This window comes from Pogona vitticeps, chromosome 2 (genome assembly GCF_051106095.1).
Source record: "Pogona vitticeps strain Pit_001003342236 chromosome 2, PviZW2.1, whole genome shotgun sequence".
In the NCBI taxonomy this organism is placed as follows: Eukaryota; Metazoa; Chordata; class Lepidosauria; order Squamata; family Agamidae; genus Pogona; species Pogona vitticeps.
The window spans coordinates 127,645,879-127,663,280 of NC_135784.1; the positions used below are offsets into that span (position 1 = coordinate 127,645,879).

The 17,402-nt window shown below is 39.9% G+C and overlaps 1 protein-coding gene across 2 annotated transcripts; it reads left to right on the top strand.

Annotated features, from left to right (window-relative positions):
• Nucleotides 1-42: 42 nt before the first annotated feature.
• TVP23C (trans-golgi network vesicle protein 23 homolog C) lies at nucleotides 43-12,910 on the top strand. 2 transcript variants are annotated; one of them, XM_020803015.3, is made up of 7 exons: nucleotides 43-136; nucleotides 3,148-3,230; nucleotides 4,535-4,676; nucleotides 5,453-5,542; nucleotides 6,406-6,537; nucleotides 6,997-7,125; nucleotides 10,235-12,910. In XM_020803015.3, the coding sequence occupies exons 1-7, from the start codon at nucleotides 125-127 to the stop codon at nucleotides 10,265-10,267; spliced, it is 621 nt and encodes a 206-aa protein (XP_020658674.1). In that variant the 5' UTR covers nucleotides 43-124; the 3' UTR covers nucleotides 10,268-12,910. The 2 variants fall into 2 exon arrangements, with proteins under 2 accessions (XP_020658674.1, XP_020658673.2); XM_020803014.3 differs by having other exon boundaries at nucleotides 127-585.
• The last annotated feature ends 4,492 nt before the right edge of the window (nucleotides 12,911-17,402 follow it).

Sequence of the window (17,402 nt, forward strand, 5' to 3'; positions counted from 1 at the left end):
CGGACACCCAGCTTTCGTCTCCTCTTTTTATTTTATCTCTACTGGCCGCCGCGCCCGTCGCATAGTGAGAGCGTCACGTCTTTAATTCGCGGACGGGGTTGTGACGTGGCTCAAAGCGGAAGCGATGTTGCGGCAGGTGAGATTCAGGGCGCAAATGTTTCCCTCCCGGAGGAAGACTTGAAGGGGAAGGGTCGGAGCTTCGGTTTGGGGAAGGCGACGAGCTGGGATGAAGGGACCGAGGGAGGAGACATCAGCGCTGCGATGTGGGGGCGAGGGGAGAAGGAAGGGGAGCTGTTGTCAAAGGGCTACTGCACCTGTTGGATAGCTGCTTTGCTGCAGAAACCTAGGGGTGTCAAGTTTATCGTCTCCGCGCCCTCCTTTTTCATAATGAGAAGGAATTGTTTTTCTTTTTCTCTCCCCGCTCCCCATGAGAGGGATGCTTTTGTTCTATTTGGTTCGCCTTTCTTTAAGATCGTCGAATTTAAGTCTGGTGGGAATGAAAGTCCCTTGTTTGTCTGAAAAGGCAAACGAAGGATGGCTGCTGAATGTTCGTGGCAAAAATAACTTAGCCTGGATCACGACAGTGTAGGTACACACAAGTAAGGTGGAGTTGGAGTAGGATCGAGCAATGCTTGCTCATAACAAAGGAGTTAATGCCATTTTAAGTTGAATTTTTAGTACTATGACATGCAGTGGTATAAACGACTATAGGTACCTCTTTAAATAGAGTTTAGGTAAATAGGTAAAATATTAAAATGCTATTAGACACCTGAGGATATGTATTTAAAATAAGAAGCTCTTTTAAAAAAAGAAATCCTGAACAAATCAAATAAATTATCTTTGGAGAAATCCAGTATTTTAGAGGAATATATAATTGAATTTGAAGTGAAAATTTGTCTTATTCCAGAAATATTAACAAATATTTCAAAATACATACATCGGACCAAATATATAAATTTTATTGTTTGCTTATAATCTCACTTGCAATGCTCTCCAGCAAAACTAGGGACATTTAGAGTGCACTCCTAGGTATGTCTGTCAACATGTGAACTTGCTGACTTCAGTGGGGCTTACTTCCACCCAGGTAAGTGAATACAGCCTTGCCCCACTTAACGATTACCCCGTATAACGACAAATCCGCTTCATGACGATGTTTTTGCGATGGCAAAATGATGTTTTAAATGGGCTTTTTTCGCTTTGCGAAGATCAGTTCCTTGCTTTGGGAACCGATTCTTCGCATTACGATGATCAAAACAGCTGATTGTCGGGTTTTCAAAATGGCCACCGGGTGCTCAAAATGGCTCCCCGCTGTGTTTTTGGATGGATTCTTCGCTCTACAGGCACCGAAAATGGCTGCCCCATGGAGGATCTTCACTGGATGGTGAGTTTTTCAGCCCATTGGAACGCATTGAACGGTTTTCAATGCGTTTTAATGGGCTTTTTATTTCGCTTTATGACGTTTTCGCTCTACAGCGATTTCACTGGAACGAATTAACATCGTTAAACGTGGCACCACTGTATAAGATTGTATTCTTCAGTTAACTTGCTCTTTACCTGCCCATACGTAATAGATAGAAAAGTAGCACTAATACAGTGGTGCCTCGCATAGCGAGGTTAATCCGTTCCGGATTAACCTTCGCTATGCTGAAGCATCGCTGAACGGGGCAGGGATTTCCATTGGAACGCATTAAACATCGTTTAATGCGTTCCAAATGGGCCAAATACTCACCGTTCAGCGAAGCTTCAGGATGGCCGGCAGCCATTTTCGCGCCCTCGCCTCGCTTAACGAGGGCGCGAAAACGCTGCGCGCGGCCATTTTGGGCCATTTCCCGGCTTCCGGCGGCCATTTTGGCCGCCGAACAGCTGATCGGCAGGGGTCGTTTTGCAAAGATCGGTAAGCGAAACGCTTACCGGTCTTCGCAAAGCGAAATTTTCCCCATTTAAAAAACGTTGTGCGATCGCATTAGCAATCCGAAAAAACGGATCGCTATGCGATTTCATCGTTATACGGTGCGCTCGTTAAGCGAGGCACCACTGTATTTGTGATGACCAAAGGTCTCGAAAATAATCCTGTTACATATATTCAGGAGGGAAGAACCTTAGTTTAGTAGTACAGAAACTGGAAGAACTCTGCCACAGATTCTGAAGCAGAGCTATTGCTAAGTGGAGGAAAAGACAAAAGCAGACTAGGAGGTCAAATAATCAGACCTGACAGCTTCTTGTGGATCTTTGAAATGGACAGATTTGTCTGTTAAATCACATGATAAAATGGGTTATAGTTGTGTATCATCTAGATGTTGATTTTAGTATATTTTTGAGATTATTGTGAAAGCTGCAAGGTATGTTCTAGTATAGTGTAGAAAAGCTGTTAATTGGCCAGAATTCTATTGCCAGCATGGTGTAAACGGCATAATTTTTGGCAGTAAATTCCTGCAAAGTACAAATTCTGTTTAGACGTTATTCTTTGTTCTCTGATTTGCACAGCTTGGTATACAACAGACAATATAAACACAGATTTCATAACTTGATGATGCACTAAAAGTTATGCCACTTATGCTATACCTACAATAGGATCTCGGCCATTATTAGAAGGAAATGCATGCTTGTTTTTATTCTATTTCATTCTTTTTTTAAAGTAACAAACCAGACCCAGATAAAAAGCATGTGCTGGTTGAAATTCTGTGCAGTTACATATATGGCAGAACTTTTAGAGATCAATTGCCGTAAGTTAAAAAAATCTACAGTTGCATTATACAGTATGTTGCATGCCAGGTCTCATGACTCAATAGGTAACTGATAATGTCTATGGAGATTTCTTAGCTTATGGCAGCTCACTCCCAACAGTTAGCCATTTTGTTTAACTGCACAATAAAATTTCAGTCATTGGCTGATTTCTAATGTATTCTATTGTCTATTCATAAAACTTAATGATCTATTGTTTAAAATTTGCTACCCTTTAATCCTTCATGAGTGCAATTTTCCATGGAGACTGTTGCGCATCATTTTACTGGGTATTCATTACACCCAGTCTACTTTCTTTTTCCGTAACATTTCAGGGCTTATAATGTCTTGACTTAAAGACTGTAGCTCAACATTTTGAAAATCTGTTTTATGTCTGTTATAACCCTTGCCCACTTATGCCTTTAGGACAGTAATGATGACACAGAAGATGTGTCACTCTTTGATGCTGATGATGAAATGTCCAGGAGGCCCAAGAAATCAAAGATCAAGTAAGTGATCACTCCAGGAGTTAATAGTATTAGGCTGCCATCCATCTCTGCAATAAAACAAATCTCTTATGGCTTGCACTTTGTTTTTGCCTCTTGTGGGAATAGTTTTGGGTAAAATGCAAATTGTCATTGATCATCTTTTAAATTGGCTGTCTTGGATATGAGTCTGTGTCTAGTTTTATTAGACATTGTATTTGTGTACTGTATAGACTGACATAAGTCATCTTATTGTAAGGATTACATGGGGAAAATTAATATAAGAAATATTCGTTTATAGTGTGGTGAGAAAGTACACTAGAAGAAAATCCACTAAAGATAGGTGGAGCTTCTGTTTTTGTAACAGTGGAAAGTAGCCAAAGACCTTTGAAGGCTCAGTGCAGAATATTTGTCATAGCATTGCTATCACAACTAGAGTAGACCCACTGAGTTAATGAAACTTATGGAGGAGTTGGCTCACCAAATCCCCTTTGATTCAGTGAGTTTACTTTTGTGCGATGTATTATGCTAAGCCCCAGGATTTCAACTACTGTGTGACACTATGTGTATTAACGTTATTTTGGCTTGGGAGCAGTAAACTGAATATGGAGTATTTACAGATTCAAAGCAAAGCATCCTGCTTATATACTGCACCATAACACTTAAAGCATTATCTGGCACTTTATAGTGTTTTAGGTATGCAGGCTACACAATCCCCCCACCTCCCCAGCAACCTGGCTACTCAATTTACTGGTCTTGGATGGATGGAAGGTTGAAGCAATCTTGAACTGGCCACCTGAATCCATTGGGACTGAACATAGTTTGTGAGCAGAGTTTTGCCTGCAATACTGCAGTTTAACCACAGTGCCACAAGGCTAGAGTGTATGAATAAGATTGTAAGCCACTACCATGGAATTCCCATGTTTAGGGTGAGCAGAGAAAAACTGATGCTGTGATATGCATAGCTCAGATATAGAAATGCCATTAATCTTGTCTGAAAGTGATTGTTAAACATCTGGATGTGCCACCTGAATGTCTTAACTCTGCATTTTATTGTATTGGAAAGGAAGAAACGTGTGTGACTAAATTGTGATATTCCCGTGTATATGCTCTCTATTAATTGTGCAAGATAATGTCTTACAGTCTGAAAAATTGGCTTTTGCATTTCATCACATTGATGCAACTGTAGTAATGACAGTGATAATAGTTACAGCATTGCTGTATTTGTTGAATACTATGGTGTGGCTGTTTTTGAAAACTGCTGAAATATGAACAAGATGAGCTTTTAAATCAATAACTAAATTTTTATCTCCATGTGTTTTTCGCAGACATCCAATAGCTTCCTTTTTCCACTTGTTCTTCCGTGTCAGTGCAATAATCGTCTACTTGCTCTCTGAACTGTTCAACAGCTATATTGCCTGTATGGTGACGGTCATCCTGCTTTTGTCGTGTGACTTCTGGGCAGTAAAGGTAAACAATTGAATTGGAGTTCATTTCCACTTTAGCATTCTCTCTACCAAAGAAAGGTACAGCCAGGCCAGTTTCACGAGTAGGTTCATAACACTTTTCTAAGTTCTTAAAGTTCATGAGAAATGTCAAGGTGATACAAGTCCTTTGGTTTCTTTGTTTCGCATGACAAGGATCAACACACACACTGTGTAGTTCTGTCAGTGCTATAATTTGTCCTGACATTTTTTGGCACCAAACCACACTGCCCGCCTATCCTGTTGAGCACAAAATTGCTCCGGGGAAAGGAAGTTTGAGTTTGTGTTGAGTTTTGCTGCCTAAAGATTCCTAAGGAATAAATTTGGCTCCTGTTCTAAACACATGAAAATACTACCTGCTGTGTTTCTGTTCCACATTTATTAGGTAGCACCATATTATCCCAGAGTTATCCACTCAGGAAGATGTTTTTAAAACTAGTTTTGATAACTTTAAAATAACCATTGTGAAAACAAAATATTCTAATTCTGAATTAAACTGGTGCTGGACAATCAGTGGAATTTCTGAACAAGTAACTCAGAGATTCGCATTACAAGCTGAGCAGCTGATACAAGCACATTTGGAGGCAGACTGAGAGCTGTTTTAGGTCACATCACTGAACAGCAATAAATAAATGGGATCCTTGTTCTTCCTGTGATTTGTACATAAAACAGAAATGGGGGCATTCTTAGGATCTCTCTCGATCAAGCTATGTGAATGCTTTTGTGGGAGTGCACTTTCATGCTGTATTTAACTCTTCCTAGAATGTCACAGGCAGGCTGATGGTTGGCCTCCGTTGGTGGAACCAGGTTGATGATGATGGCAAAAGCCACTGGGTGTTTGAAGCCAGGAAGGTAAATATCTCCCTCTTGTTAAGGCACCTGTCATTTATATGGTTAGATTGTTTATGATTTTATCATATTAACTATTTGATTGTATATTTTATGTGAACTGCCCAGAGTAGTGCTGCGGTACGAATGGGTGCAATATATTAAAATTGGGTGGGTGGGTGGGAGGGTGGGATCCTTTGGAGGACTCAAGCTGGCTATAACCAGCTCAACTATTATTTGATTTCTCATGTCTGAAATCTAGCTTTCTCCACTCTCTACTTTACTGGCCATGCTACAAAGGTGCATGTTATTTTGTAGTGAAATGCATGACATTACATTATTGAACTTTGATGCAGTAAACCAGAATATTGTTAAAGGTGTTAAGATCAAACTGTATTTAAGCAAGCAAAGATTCTTTAAAGTTCTAGTTGTATGCTTTGTTCTGTATTGGTGAGCATTTTAAAGCTTCTGATTTAGTCAAGCTGTTGACTGACAAATGAAATAAGTTTCTCAGATTAAATGCTTATTGTGTGCAGACGGATCCCATAGATAAATGTGCATGTACCTTTTTTTCAGTGAGGAAATAGCTAAAAAAATAAGTAGGCAGTATTCTTACACTGGGGCCATGACTTACCAGTGCAATTAGTCCTGCTGATTCTGGGAGACTGTATTGCAACTCGTGTGACTATTTTAAATTTGAAAAACTGCAGTAACTCTATTTCTGTCTCTTATTTGGAAGTGCCATTGGTATGCACCACAAATGATAGTGGTATGCTTAACCCGAACTATAATAGAAGTGTTAAAATATAAATTGTGTAAAAATACAAATACAGCACAAAGTTCAGCAGCCTTGTTTTCATTTAAGCAACACTCCTCTGCATCCTTAGGCATCTGCTCAGGGAAAGAAGGCCACATCAGAAGCAGAATCCATGATCTTCTGGTTAGGATTGATCACTTGTCCGTTGCTTTGGGTGATTTTCGCCTTCAGTGCCCTATTTTCCTTCAGAGTTAAGTGGCTGGTAAGTAGACTGCTTGGCAAATACCTGGCTGACTTTGTTGGTTTGGACTAGAGATGGGGTAGTTTGGGCGGCATATAAATTGAATAAATAAATAAATAAATAAATAAATTCGTATATCCCCGCACAGGTGGCGTTAACAAGGGTCAAGCCCCATGGGGCCAGACGGTCCACTAACTGATCTGCCAGTGTGCGATCCACTTGCCACTCCTGGCAGGAGGACAAGCCTGACTTCAAGGTCAAAGAGTGGCGAGCAGATTGAACACTGTGGAGCCATTCGTAGAATCGCGCTATCCGCGTCCGTGGTGGATTGGTGAGTGGACAGTCCGACCCCATGGGGCTGGACCCTTGTTAATGCCGCCTATACCGGCATATTTGTATACAAATACCCCCCATCTCTACTTTGGACACACAATATAGTAAGATCCTGGTTCCATCACGTGGTGCTATTTTCCTTTGCAGGCAGTGGTGATTATGGGGATGGCATTGCAAGGAGCCAACCTTTATGGGTATATCCGATGCAAAGTGGGCAGCAGGAAGAATCTGACCAGTGTGGCAACATCGTACTTAGGCAGGCAGCTACTGCGGCAGGTAATTCACGTTGTGTTTTTGCAAACATTTTCCTTTGAATGTTTTGGTACATATCATCTGACTTTACATTCTTTAAATTTTCTGATGCAATGTCTCTTAGCCTAGCACCAGTTCCACTGCAGCTGGGATGAGTTCTTGTTTTGGGCCCTGAATGTGTATTATTGCACATCTCTTCTTATGCCTGCTTGCCCTGCTAAGAAAGTATAGCATAAGAACTTCTGATACGTCTGCTTCTGTAATTTGCCAAGCAAATGTTCCTCTCCTGAGAAAATGTACTATTTCAGAAAGACAGTTCTATGTATGCATCTTCCCTTGTCCAGACATACCTTCAGAAGAAGCCCACTCTTAGAAAATCTGCTAGTAGCAGGATGCTGGGTTGTTGTTTCATACTAGACTGTGCCATGCAGATAATCAGTAGTTGGGGCTTCTCCTAGTTTATGCATGTCTTGCATGTCAAAATCACAAGCTTTGCACAGGATTTGTTTATGCTGTCCCAGGTCAGTCAGCCATCTCTGTTCAGTGCTGTCTCCTTCACACTTCCTGTGTTCTTTTCCTGTTGTATTAACCTTCCCAGCTCCCTCACTATTCCCACATAGTGCTGTAGACTCTTATCTATATTTTGATTTTAGAGTATATTTTCTACTTGTTATTGGTAGGCATCCAGAGTTGTGAATGTCTGGAGAAGAAAGGATAGTCTAATAATTGATGGAATGCTCAGCATGAAGCTCCCAGAGCCACCTGGGGATTGTCACTACTTCTCAGCCTAACCATTCTCTTACCTCTCTTACATTTCTCCCAGGATGTTTGATATGGATATTGTAATCCCTATATATGACATCCTGAATTCTTTGGAGGAAAACCTCCTGATATGATAATAATAATCCAGCTTCCTTTAATTTAGAGCACAGCCATCTGTTTTTCCCTTGTCAAACTTTTCATCCCAAATTGCTCCTGCATAGGTGTTTTAGGTTTTTCAGGCTGTTTGGCTGTGTTCTTAAAGTTTTTCTTTCTAACGTTTCGCCAGTGGCCGGCATCTCCAGAGGACAGTAGTCAGAACTCTGTCAATGCTCTGGTGCAGTTTGTGGGATAGTTGAGTATTTATAGCTGTGGAATCAGCTTTTTGTTCTTTTCAGGAGATTGGGTATTATGATGATCAGTGTATTTTTTATTGTGAGTGTATTGTGATCAGGGGGAGAGATGATCTGTCACTGTGATAGATGGGTTCATTAGCTGGTCTTTTGTGTGTAGTGATCACTGGTCCTTGTGGCTGGGTAGAGTTTGTTGACCTTTTGCAGGCTGTATTTTTCAGTGATGGGAGCCAGGCTTTGTTGAGTTTTAGACTTCCTTCTTTTTTGTTGAAGCTCTGCTGATGTTTGTGGATTTCAATGGCTTACCCATGCAATCTAACGTAATGATTGCTGGTGTTGTCCAGTACTTCTGTATTTTGAAATAGAATTTCATGTCCAGCTTGTTTTAGTGCATGCTCAGCTACTGCCAATTTTAGTCTCATGTTCTGATGTGAATGCTGCATTTTGTGGTTCCACTTTATACCTGGCCACAACTGCGAGGTATCCAGTATACTCCTGCAGTAGTGTGTGCGTGGGGTCCCTTTTGTCCTTTGCTGACAGTAACATTTGTTGTATTTTTGTGGTGGGACTGAATACTGTTTGTAGGTTGTCTTTTTTCAAAAGTTACCTTTTGTCTGTGACCCCTTTGATGTATGGCAGAAATACTTTATTTGTGGGTGGTTGTTTTTCCTCTTCAGTTTGGTGTTGTTTTCTTAGTTTGATGGCTCTTGTGATTTCATTCTTGGAGTAGCCATTTGCCTGTAGAGCCCAATTCAAATGATTGAGTTTGGTGCTGAGAAATTGAGCTTCACAGTTCTGATTTGCATGGTCTACCAGTGTTTTGATTATGCCTCTTTTTTGTTGTGGGTGGTGGTTGGAGTTTTTGTGTAGTTACCGGTCTGTGTGGGTTGGTTTTCTGTACACCTTGTGTCCAAATCGGAGGTCAGTTTTGCATATGACCATGACGTCTAAGAAAGGGAGTTGGCCCTCTATTTCTTTTTCAATTGTGAATTGTATATTTGGGTGGCTGCTGTTGAGATGGTTTCAAAATTCTTCCAGTTTTCTTCACCGTGGTTCCAAATTGTGTCATCCAGATATCGGAACCATACTGTGGGTGTGAAGGGTGCCGAAGCCAGGGCCTGTTTTTCGAAATGTTCCATGTAGAAGTTTGCTATAACTGGGCTGAGGGGTGTTTGGCGGTGTTCTTAACATTTTCTGAAAATGCTGGCCACAGAGACTGGCAAAATGTTAGGAAAAAAATCTTAAGAACACTGCGAAACAGCCCAAAAATCTACAACAGCCATCGGATTCTGGCCATGAAAGCCTTCAAGAATACATTGAATGTCTCTACGGGGAGGAAACGGTCAGACAGACCCGGAGACTGGAAACACTCCAAAACAAAAAAGCACACCTACTACGTTCTTTAAAATTTCTACTAAGCTGCAGAGACACAGAAACCATACCAACCTTCCTCAGGAAAAAAAGGACCTTTGTTTCAGATTCTGATACTGGGCTGCATAATAATAATAATAATAATAATAATAATAATAATAATAATAATAATAATAATAATAATAATAATAATAATAATAATAATTTATTGTCATTGTAAGTATATACACATACAACGAAATTCACAGAAGCATCAGGATAAACCTTTGCTTAATCTGATCTGAGCAGGATAACCTCCTTATCTCTCCTAATCCCATCTGAATCCAATTCCTTGTCTCAAACCAGCCCCATTGAATCAATTGCAGTAAGTCAACATTTATATCATCCCAGTGCTGCACTGGGTCTATTCTAGCCATCAGATTTAGGCCAGCATGTTTAATTCAAGGGGCATCTCTGGGCCCTGAGTCGCTGTGCATTATCTAAAACTCTCATTTTCAGCTTTTGTTGTTGTTGTTGCTGGTATTGTAACAAAATAATACAGTGAATACTTTTTAGAGGTAGGAACAGTTCAACTTCTGAGTGATTTCCCCCCCCCCTTTTGCATAGAGATGGCTTAGTCCTGATCAAATGCTTCTTCCTTTTCTTTCAAGACTGTGTCCAAAGAAGACCAAGCAGTATCTTGAAGACTATGAAGAATTCCTGGTTTCCGTTTTGGTTCCTTCTGGAGAATGAAAGGACTGTTTCCTTATACAGAAGATATATAAGATGTGTATGGATTTTTGTAATTAAATATACCTTATAGAAACGCTAGTTACCTCTCGTTTATTATAACATATTTGCAGGATCCTTTCTGGAACTTAATTAGTGCTGGACTCTTTAAAATCATTTCATTTATATGTAAGGAAAATATTTTAATGGCAGACAGTGGCTATTTATAACACTATATTCATTAAGCAACAGGGTGCCAGTGAGCTTTGCTGTGAAATATTGGCTAGCCTTAAAAGCTGCTCGTCTGACTAGCCCATGATTCTGTGATGAGTTAGTTGTGTAGCTGGAGAAATCTCCCGAGCTTACATGGAAATTATCTTTTCTAAATTTTATCTTCTATCCGATCAGCCGTGACAACAGACAGGTAGAGGAGTACATCTGCATTCAAAGAAGATTGTATAGGATACAAAATTCGCATGGTCGTTGTCTGATTTGCTGAGTAGGACAAGAAAATAAGTAAAGTACACTCTAGGCAATCTTATGTAGAAAGTAAAGAGCAATAATGGTGGTTTGATTGTGATTTCTGCAAACCAATGTAGTAGTCTTTGGTAAAGCACAGTTGCAGACAAAAGTTAAGAACCCTTCTTCCTGTAATAAGAGGGAAATAATGGTTTGTTTTAAGGGAATTGATAAAACTGTAGCATAGCATTGCATGAAGAACCCTGAGCTTGGATTCTTCCTCCCCACTTTTTCATTGATACAGCTGGGAGGTAGAGTTTGCAAGCCTTAGCTTCCATTTTTAACTAACCATCATTTAGTGTTATGCTGGTCCATCTTTGGTCAGTCTGAATTATGGTTTACTGAAACAGGCAAATTTCCAAGTGGTGCTTTATGAAATTAGGTTGTTTCAGTAAACTTCAAATGGTGGTCTGTGCATTTATTTATTTTTAATTTATATGCCACATTTGTTCCTACAGGGGATCCAAGGTGGCTCACAAACAATTGAGCTCCTGGTTTATGAAATCAGGTTGTTTCAGTAAATTTGGATTAACCACAGTTTAAGTTCCAACATAGTGAGAAATTGTGTTTAATTGCAAATAGAAGCAGGAACTTCTGATCACACAGCTGCACAAGAAGAGAGAGAGGAATGCACAAATCTAAGGCTAATTGACATAATTCTCAATCATAGCTTGACTATGTTTGGGTGTAGCTTCAATACCACTTACATAAATTGCAGTTCAGGAGAAAGTTCGGGGCCTAAATGTGTATGTGTATTAATATATTAGGTGATTGGGTCTTCCTGGTGTACAGTCATGTATGTTGTCTGGAATTTCCTATTACTTTTTCCACCTCACAGAGAATGCATTCCATGTTGCTGGGTATGACTGACCACATGGAGGCCCAATTTCATATAAAATATTCTGTAGACAGGAAAAAGAGGCTTCCTTTTGCCCCTTGTCCTGGGCATATGCCTGAGTCACATGAGCCTGATCCTAAGCGGATAGCATTATCAGTACTGAAACCATTTATAAAAGATATCCCTCAAATGGATGGGAAATCTTGCAGCATGGGTGACAATTTGTACAGTTAGTTTGGGCCATGGAAATAGATCCATCCTGCTCTGAACAAGTGAGGTGCATTATAGCCATAAATTCAGTTCAGATTAGTTTGGATTGCCAGTGTGGTGTCCCATAGCAAAGCCCCTTTTAAAAAGCTGCATTTTCTTTTGGTTTCTCTGCCACAGACTGAAGTGAGTCCTGTGAACAAGCCCTAGCATGTTCACAGCATGGCAGGGAGGGCTGCTTGTCAGCCTAGAAATCCGATTAACACCACTCATGCTTGGTGGATGTACCTCTAATTAAACTCCGGCTGGGATCCTCGTGAAGTTCTGAGCAGAAAGTTCCCCCAGTGTGGTTGTCGGGATTATACGGCTTGCAGAGGAGGAGGCTGATTTTATTTCAGGATGCCATCAGTTGTGCAACATCTACACTTGTGCAAGCAGCACAATCCTGTGTCATTACACTAGCTGAACCTCAGTAGGATACTAGGCTTTTTTTTCTAATATTAGTTGTGGATTTCTCTCCATCTTTAAATGGGAATTACATTTCATCACCTATTAAAAAAGAGTTGGCAAGGTGTGACTAATAAAGAAACAGTATCTAAAATTCTATTGCTTAACCTAAACAAAGTCCTACATTTCTCATCAGTAAATAAAGGGCCCCCACTGCACTTCTTGGGGACTCGATGCAGTAGGAGTTCTTTATTTTCTGATGAGGAATAGATTGAGATGTACAACTTTGCCTAGATTATACAACAAGATTTTTACCGTCAAGTGTAATGAAGTGTGAATATCATGTTGTCTAAAGGTAAAGAGGTAAAGGTAGCTTCATGTTTGTGGTCATGAGGAGAATCTGAATTAATATTGTTTGAAAGAGTGTTGAAACTGAAAGTTTGTGTTTTGGTATTCGAGAAATGTGGGTTTTCCTTCTGGGGATAGTAAAGCAATGTATTTAAAATCTCTGACCTCTGTTGTGCATGTTTGTGAAATCTTTCAAATTGACATGTTTTCAAAGAAATGAACATGTTTTTTCAAACAAATATATATATTTTTAAAGTTGTGTCATTTGTTTTAGTATGTTGCCACCATTTGTCTGCAGGGATGTGTAACATCTCTTGTTCTCATTTAACAAGCGGATGTTTTTAACCTGTCATCCTGTTAGACCTCTTTCTTTGTATGTATTGCTTGTCATTTATATGTTCTCTTAGTTCCCATTTTTCACAGGCTGTCATTTTTATTTGTTGAAGAACAGATTCCACATCCTGACACTATCCTGTTGTTCTTAAATGCAATCGTAACAACATTATCCCAGTTTCAGTTGTTATTCAAGAATGTGGAAAGAACACATGAGGAGGGAGACCATGTGAGCTGCGCCCTCTCTGTCTCCACTTCAATCCTTTTCCTATGCAGGCAAGATGACCATCTGAAGAAAAGAGCCTCCTTTAGCCATTGAAGGCTCTTCCTGTGTGCTGGAAACCTGATTCTCCATTGGGAGCCCGCCAGCAAGGAACCATAGGAAATAGTGCCATTCTAGTTGTGTTTCCTGGTAACGTACACAAAGGCATACTTCCTCCAATACTGGTATATATAAGGTAAAGGTTCCCCTTGACATTTAATCTAATTGTGTCCAACTCTAGGGCACGGTGCTCATCCCCATTTCCAAGTTATGGAGCCAGCGTTTGTCGGAAAACAGTTTCCGTGGACACGTGACCAGTGTGACTAGACACGGAATGCTGTTACCTTCCCACTATGGTGGTACCTATTTATCTACTCGCATTTACATGCTTTACATGCTAGGTAGGCAGGAGCTGGGACAAGCGACAGGAGCTCACTCCGTTGTGTGGATTCGATCTTATGACGGCTGGTCTTCTGACCTTGCAGTACAGAGGCTTCTGCGGTTTAACCCGCAAGTGCCACCATGTCCCATATTGGTATATATATTGAAACACCATTGTGTTTCATTGGACAGCCTTAATTCTAATATGATTTTTAAAGCCTGATCATTTTGTTCACACCATTTGTAATTTTATAAGCCTAGATCATGTCACTCATTGCCTTATTTCTAAGTTTATAACCTTTCCTTACAGAGAGCTGCTCTGGTCCTTTTGACATCCAGGTTGTCTTTTTCTGCAGCTTTTCTTACTCAGTCATGCTAGGTGCAGATTGCAAATATGGATGCTTCATAGATTTGTTTAGATATTGGCAATCTTGCTTTCTTGTTGATCCTAAAGATGCAAGTTGGCTTTTCATGGCAGCTACGTATTGAATCGTCATTGTCCTTGAGCTGTCTAGCCCCATGACTACAAGGTCCTTTTTTGGATCTGTCACTACCAGTTCAGGTCCATCCGCACATAGTGAATATATTTATTTATTTATTTTTGCCACTTTATTCATCACTTCACACATGGTGTAAACTGATCTATGCTTCCCATTTTGATGCCCATCCCCAAATTCAGAGAGAATGTTTTGAAGCTCTTCACTATTTTTCCTTGTTTTAGCACCCTAAATAATTTAGTATTATCCTTAATTTGGCCACCTCACTACTTACCCCAACTCCAGAAAATTCATGAATAAATAAGAAAACACTGGCTCTAATTTATGCCTTTGGGAGGCCCCAAGGTTTATATCCCTCCACTGTGAAATGTAGTGGAGATGTGTAAGCTTTTGGTGTTTGGACTGGTTCAATCCATCTGGCATACCACTTGCTTTGTATGAACTTTGATTAAGAGGTGGTGCTATCATCTCAGACCAATACTGTTACAGTCCATTCACAATTTCCATATTTCTCTCTTTTTTAATCTTCCATTTTGGGGGATGAACCCTTCAGTTCTTCATATATGCAATAAATGGATGAATTGCTGGAAGCTCAGTGGTTTAGATATCTGGTTGTGGAGCCAGAGGGTGGGAGTTGGGGCTGGATTTGATGATCTATAGGGTCCCTTCTAGAACTGCAGTTCTAAGATGTTGATGCTGCATAACTGGGCAAAGGGACACCTTGCCCCAGATTGAATGGAACTCCCCTGCCACATTCATGAACCAGCCATGAAATGAAGGTAATGGTGAATTCAGCCCCAAGATAATTACTCTTCCACGTTTTTCTTTTCCGTACTGCTTTTAATATTTTAATATTCTTCAGTGGCTACTTTTGACTGAATCGCTTTGGTTTCCATCTGGATAGGTTTGTACCCACAACTCAGAAAATGAAATCTGTAATCTTAACTATGAACAGGTTGGGGAGACTTATAACTTTATCTTATTGTGAAAATCAAAATAATGTGCTAGCTAGTTGATGCTCTAGAGAATGTTGTCTGGCCTCTAGATTAGAAGCTGTTGACTTAACTCATTTATTTGGTGAGCAGACTGCATTCTAATACTATCCATTAACAACTCTAATATTGGTATATTAAAAAAGAATGTATGTACGTACATTTGTGTACAATTGTGTTGCCATAATAACCTCCCAGGCAGCTTTATTCAATAGTCCACTGGATGGCACTGTTCCATTAGGAGTACAATCTAGTCTAGGCCTGGAATGCTGTTTTCTGAAGATTTTTAAATTGTGTTTGATTTTTAGAAAACAAATCTGGTTTAATTTCTAATCCTAGTTGAAATCAAAATATAAAAATAATAAAAACTGGAGGTTAAAAAAGTGTTAAAAGTAGGCCAAATGCAATGAGACCACAAATAGGTGGTCTCACTATTCCAAGATGCTCAGGATACTCTGCTCTCCTCAACCCACTATTGTTCCCTTATTGTGAGGATAAAAGGACAGAGAACTAGGCTACCCTGTCATTCTGTCCATAGTTGTTGTGGCCCATTTGTTAGTGATCAGTCAGGTTGATACAGATCACACCAATTTTCTCTAATATCTCACTGTATAAGAGTATAAAATATAATAGATAGTCTTTGAATTGCAGAGGTGGAAGTGACCCTATGGATCACTGTGCCCCCAGCCCCTGTGAAGGAGGCACAGTGGGGGATTGAACTCCCAACCATTTGCTTGGCACCTAAATAAGCTCTCTAGCTGTTCATAGGCTTCAAAGATCATTCTCCACTACTGAGCTGGGGTTGCATTCTACACTTCTTTTCAATGAGAAATGATGTCTTGCCACATGACTGTTTCTTGATAAGTTGGCAGTTTCAGCCTTTATTGGTGTACACTTCCCATCTGCAGCCCTGTCTCCCCCTACTGCAGTTCCTCACACCTTTCACTAAGTGTGAGCTGCTGTCTTTTCCCCCCTTTCCTTCTTTCCCTTTCTCTCTCTCTCTTTTTAAATCTTACAGAATACATAAATGTTTCAACAAGTGATATAGTCCTTAATATCCTGGCCTGTTATTTTTTTCCCCAGGATGCTCCAGAAGGAGGGAATGGTAAACCACTTCTTACTCTTTATCTGGGAAACCCTGAAAAAGAGTCTTTATAAGCCAGAATTGATTTGACAGCACACAATTATTACTTTTTCCAAGGTTTATTGTTCTAATTAGGAATCAAATGAAGCTGTAAACCCCTCCCATGCCGTATACATTTAGTTTAGTTTTATAGTAGTTAAACTCTTTAAAAAAAACTTGACTTCTCTATTAATAATCTTGGCAATTGCAATTTCCTGAGAGTGCTCCACTGGGTGGAAGAAGAGAGGCTTTTGATGCAACTGGCCACAAGTAGAATTGCCAGCACCTCCAGGTAAGTCTAGGAAAATCTCCTTGTCTGAAATACTTGAGTGTCTCTGCTAGACAGTGTAAACTACAGATGGGCAAAAGATGGTCTACTAGCAGCTTGGGACCTCTAGAGATCCATGATTCACCTCTCAACTTTGCCATGAACTCATAAGATCGTCTTCGCCAGCATTCTGCAGTAGGGATACCCTTTGCAAGATAATATTGGGCATCATTTTTATTTTTATCTATTATACAGGGTGGCCATAAATGTTTCTAAGATGAAATGAATAAGTGCCATTGAATGTTCAGAAAATACTGTTCATCAATGCCAGGATGTGTATTAGAGGTTTGGAAGCTTTAAGTTCACTAAAGATCACAATGCTCAGGTCAAACTGTTGACAAGTCAGTATACTTCCCAGAGTGCAGAAGTAGCTAGCAGGAAATAAAGTTATTTGTACATATATTTATTTTCTGAAACAGAGGTATAATGGCATTCCAGTATGACTGTGACTTGAAGAACAACCTCACTCTTTTTATGATGTAACTCTGTGTAACTTTAAAGTTACTTTTATAGCAACTTAAAATATGACCTCACCAAATGGTGGAGAAGGAAGATTGCACGGTTGGTGTTTAGGCTCCTGCTGCCTCTTGTGCTGTGTTGAGGTGGCAGCAAGATGGAAAGTGAGTGTGTGTGTGTTTTGTACTATAGGCCAAGAGCATTCATGTTAAAAAAGTGAACAAAAAGTAAGTAACCAATTTACTTATTTTTTGGAAGTGGGAAATAAATTGTTTTGTAACTGTAAATTAGTTAAACAGAGCGATTACTGCAACTAATTATGTACTTCCAAGAATTAATGTTCCAAGTTCTGGCTCTTACAAATTAGGACTTCCACAGT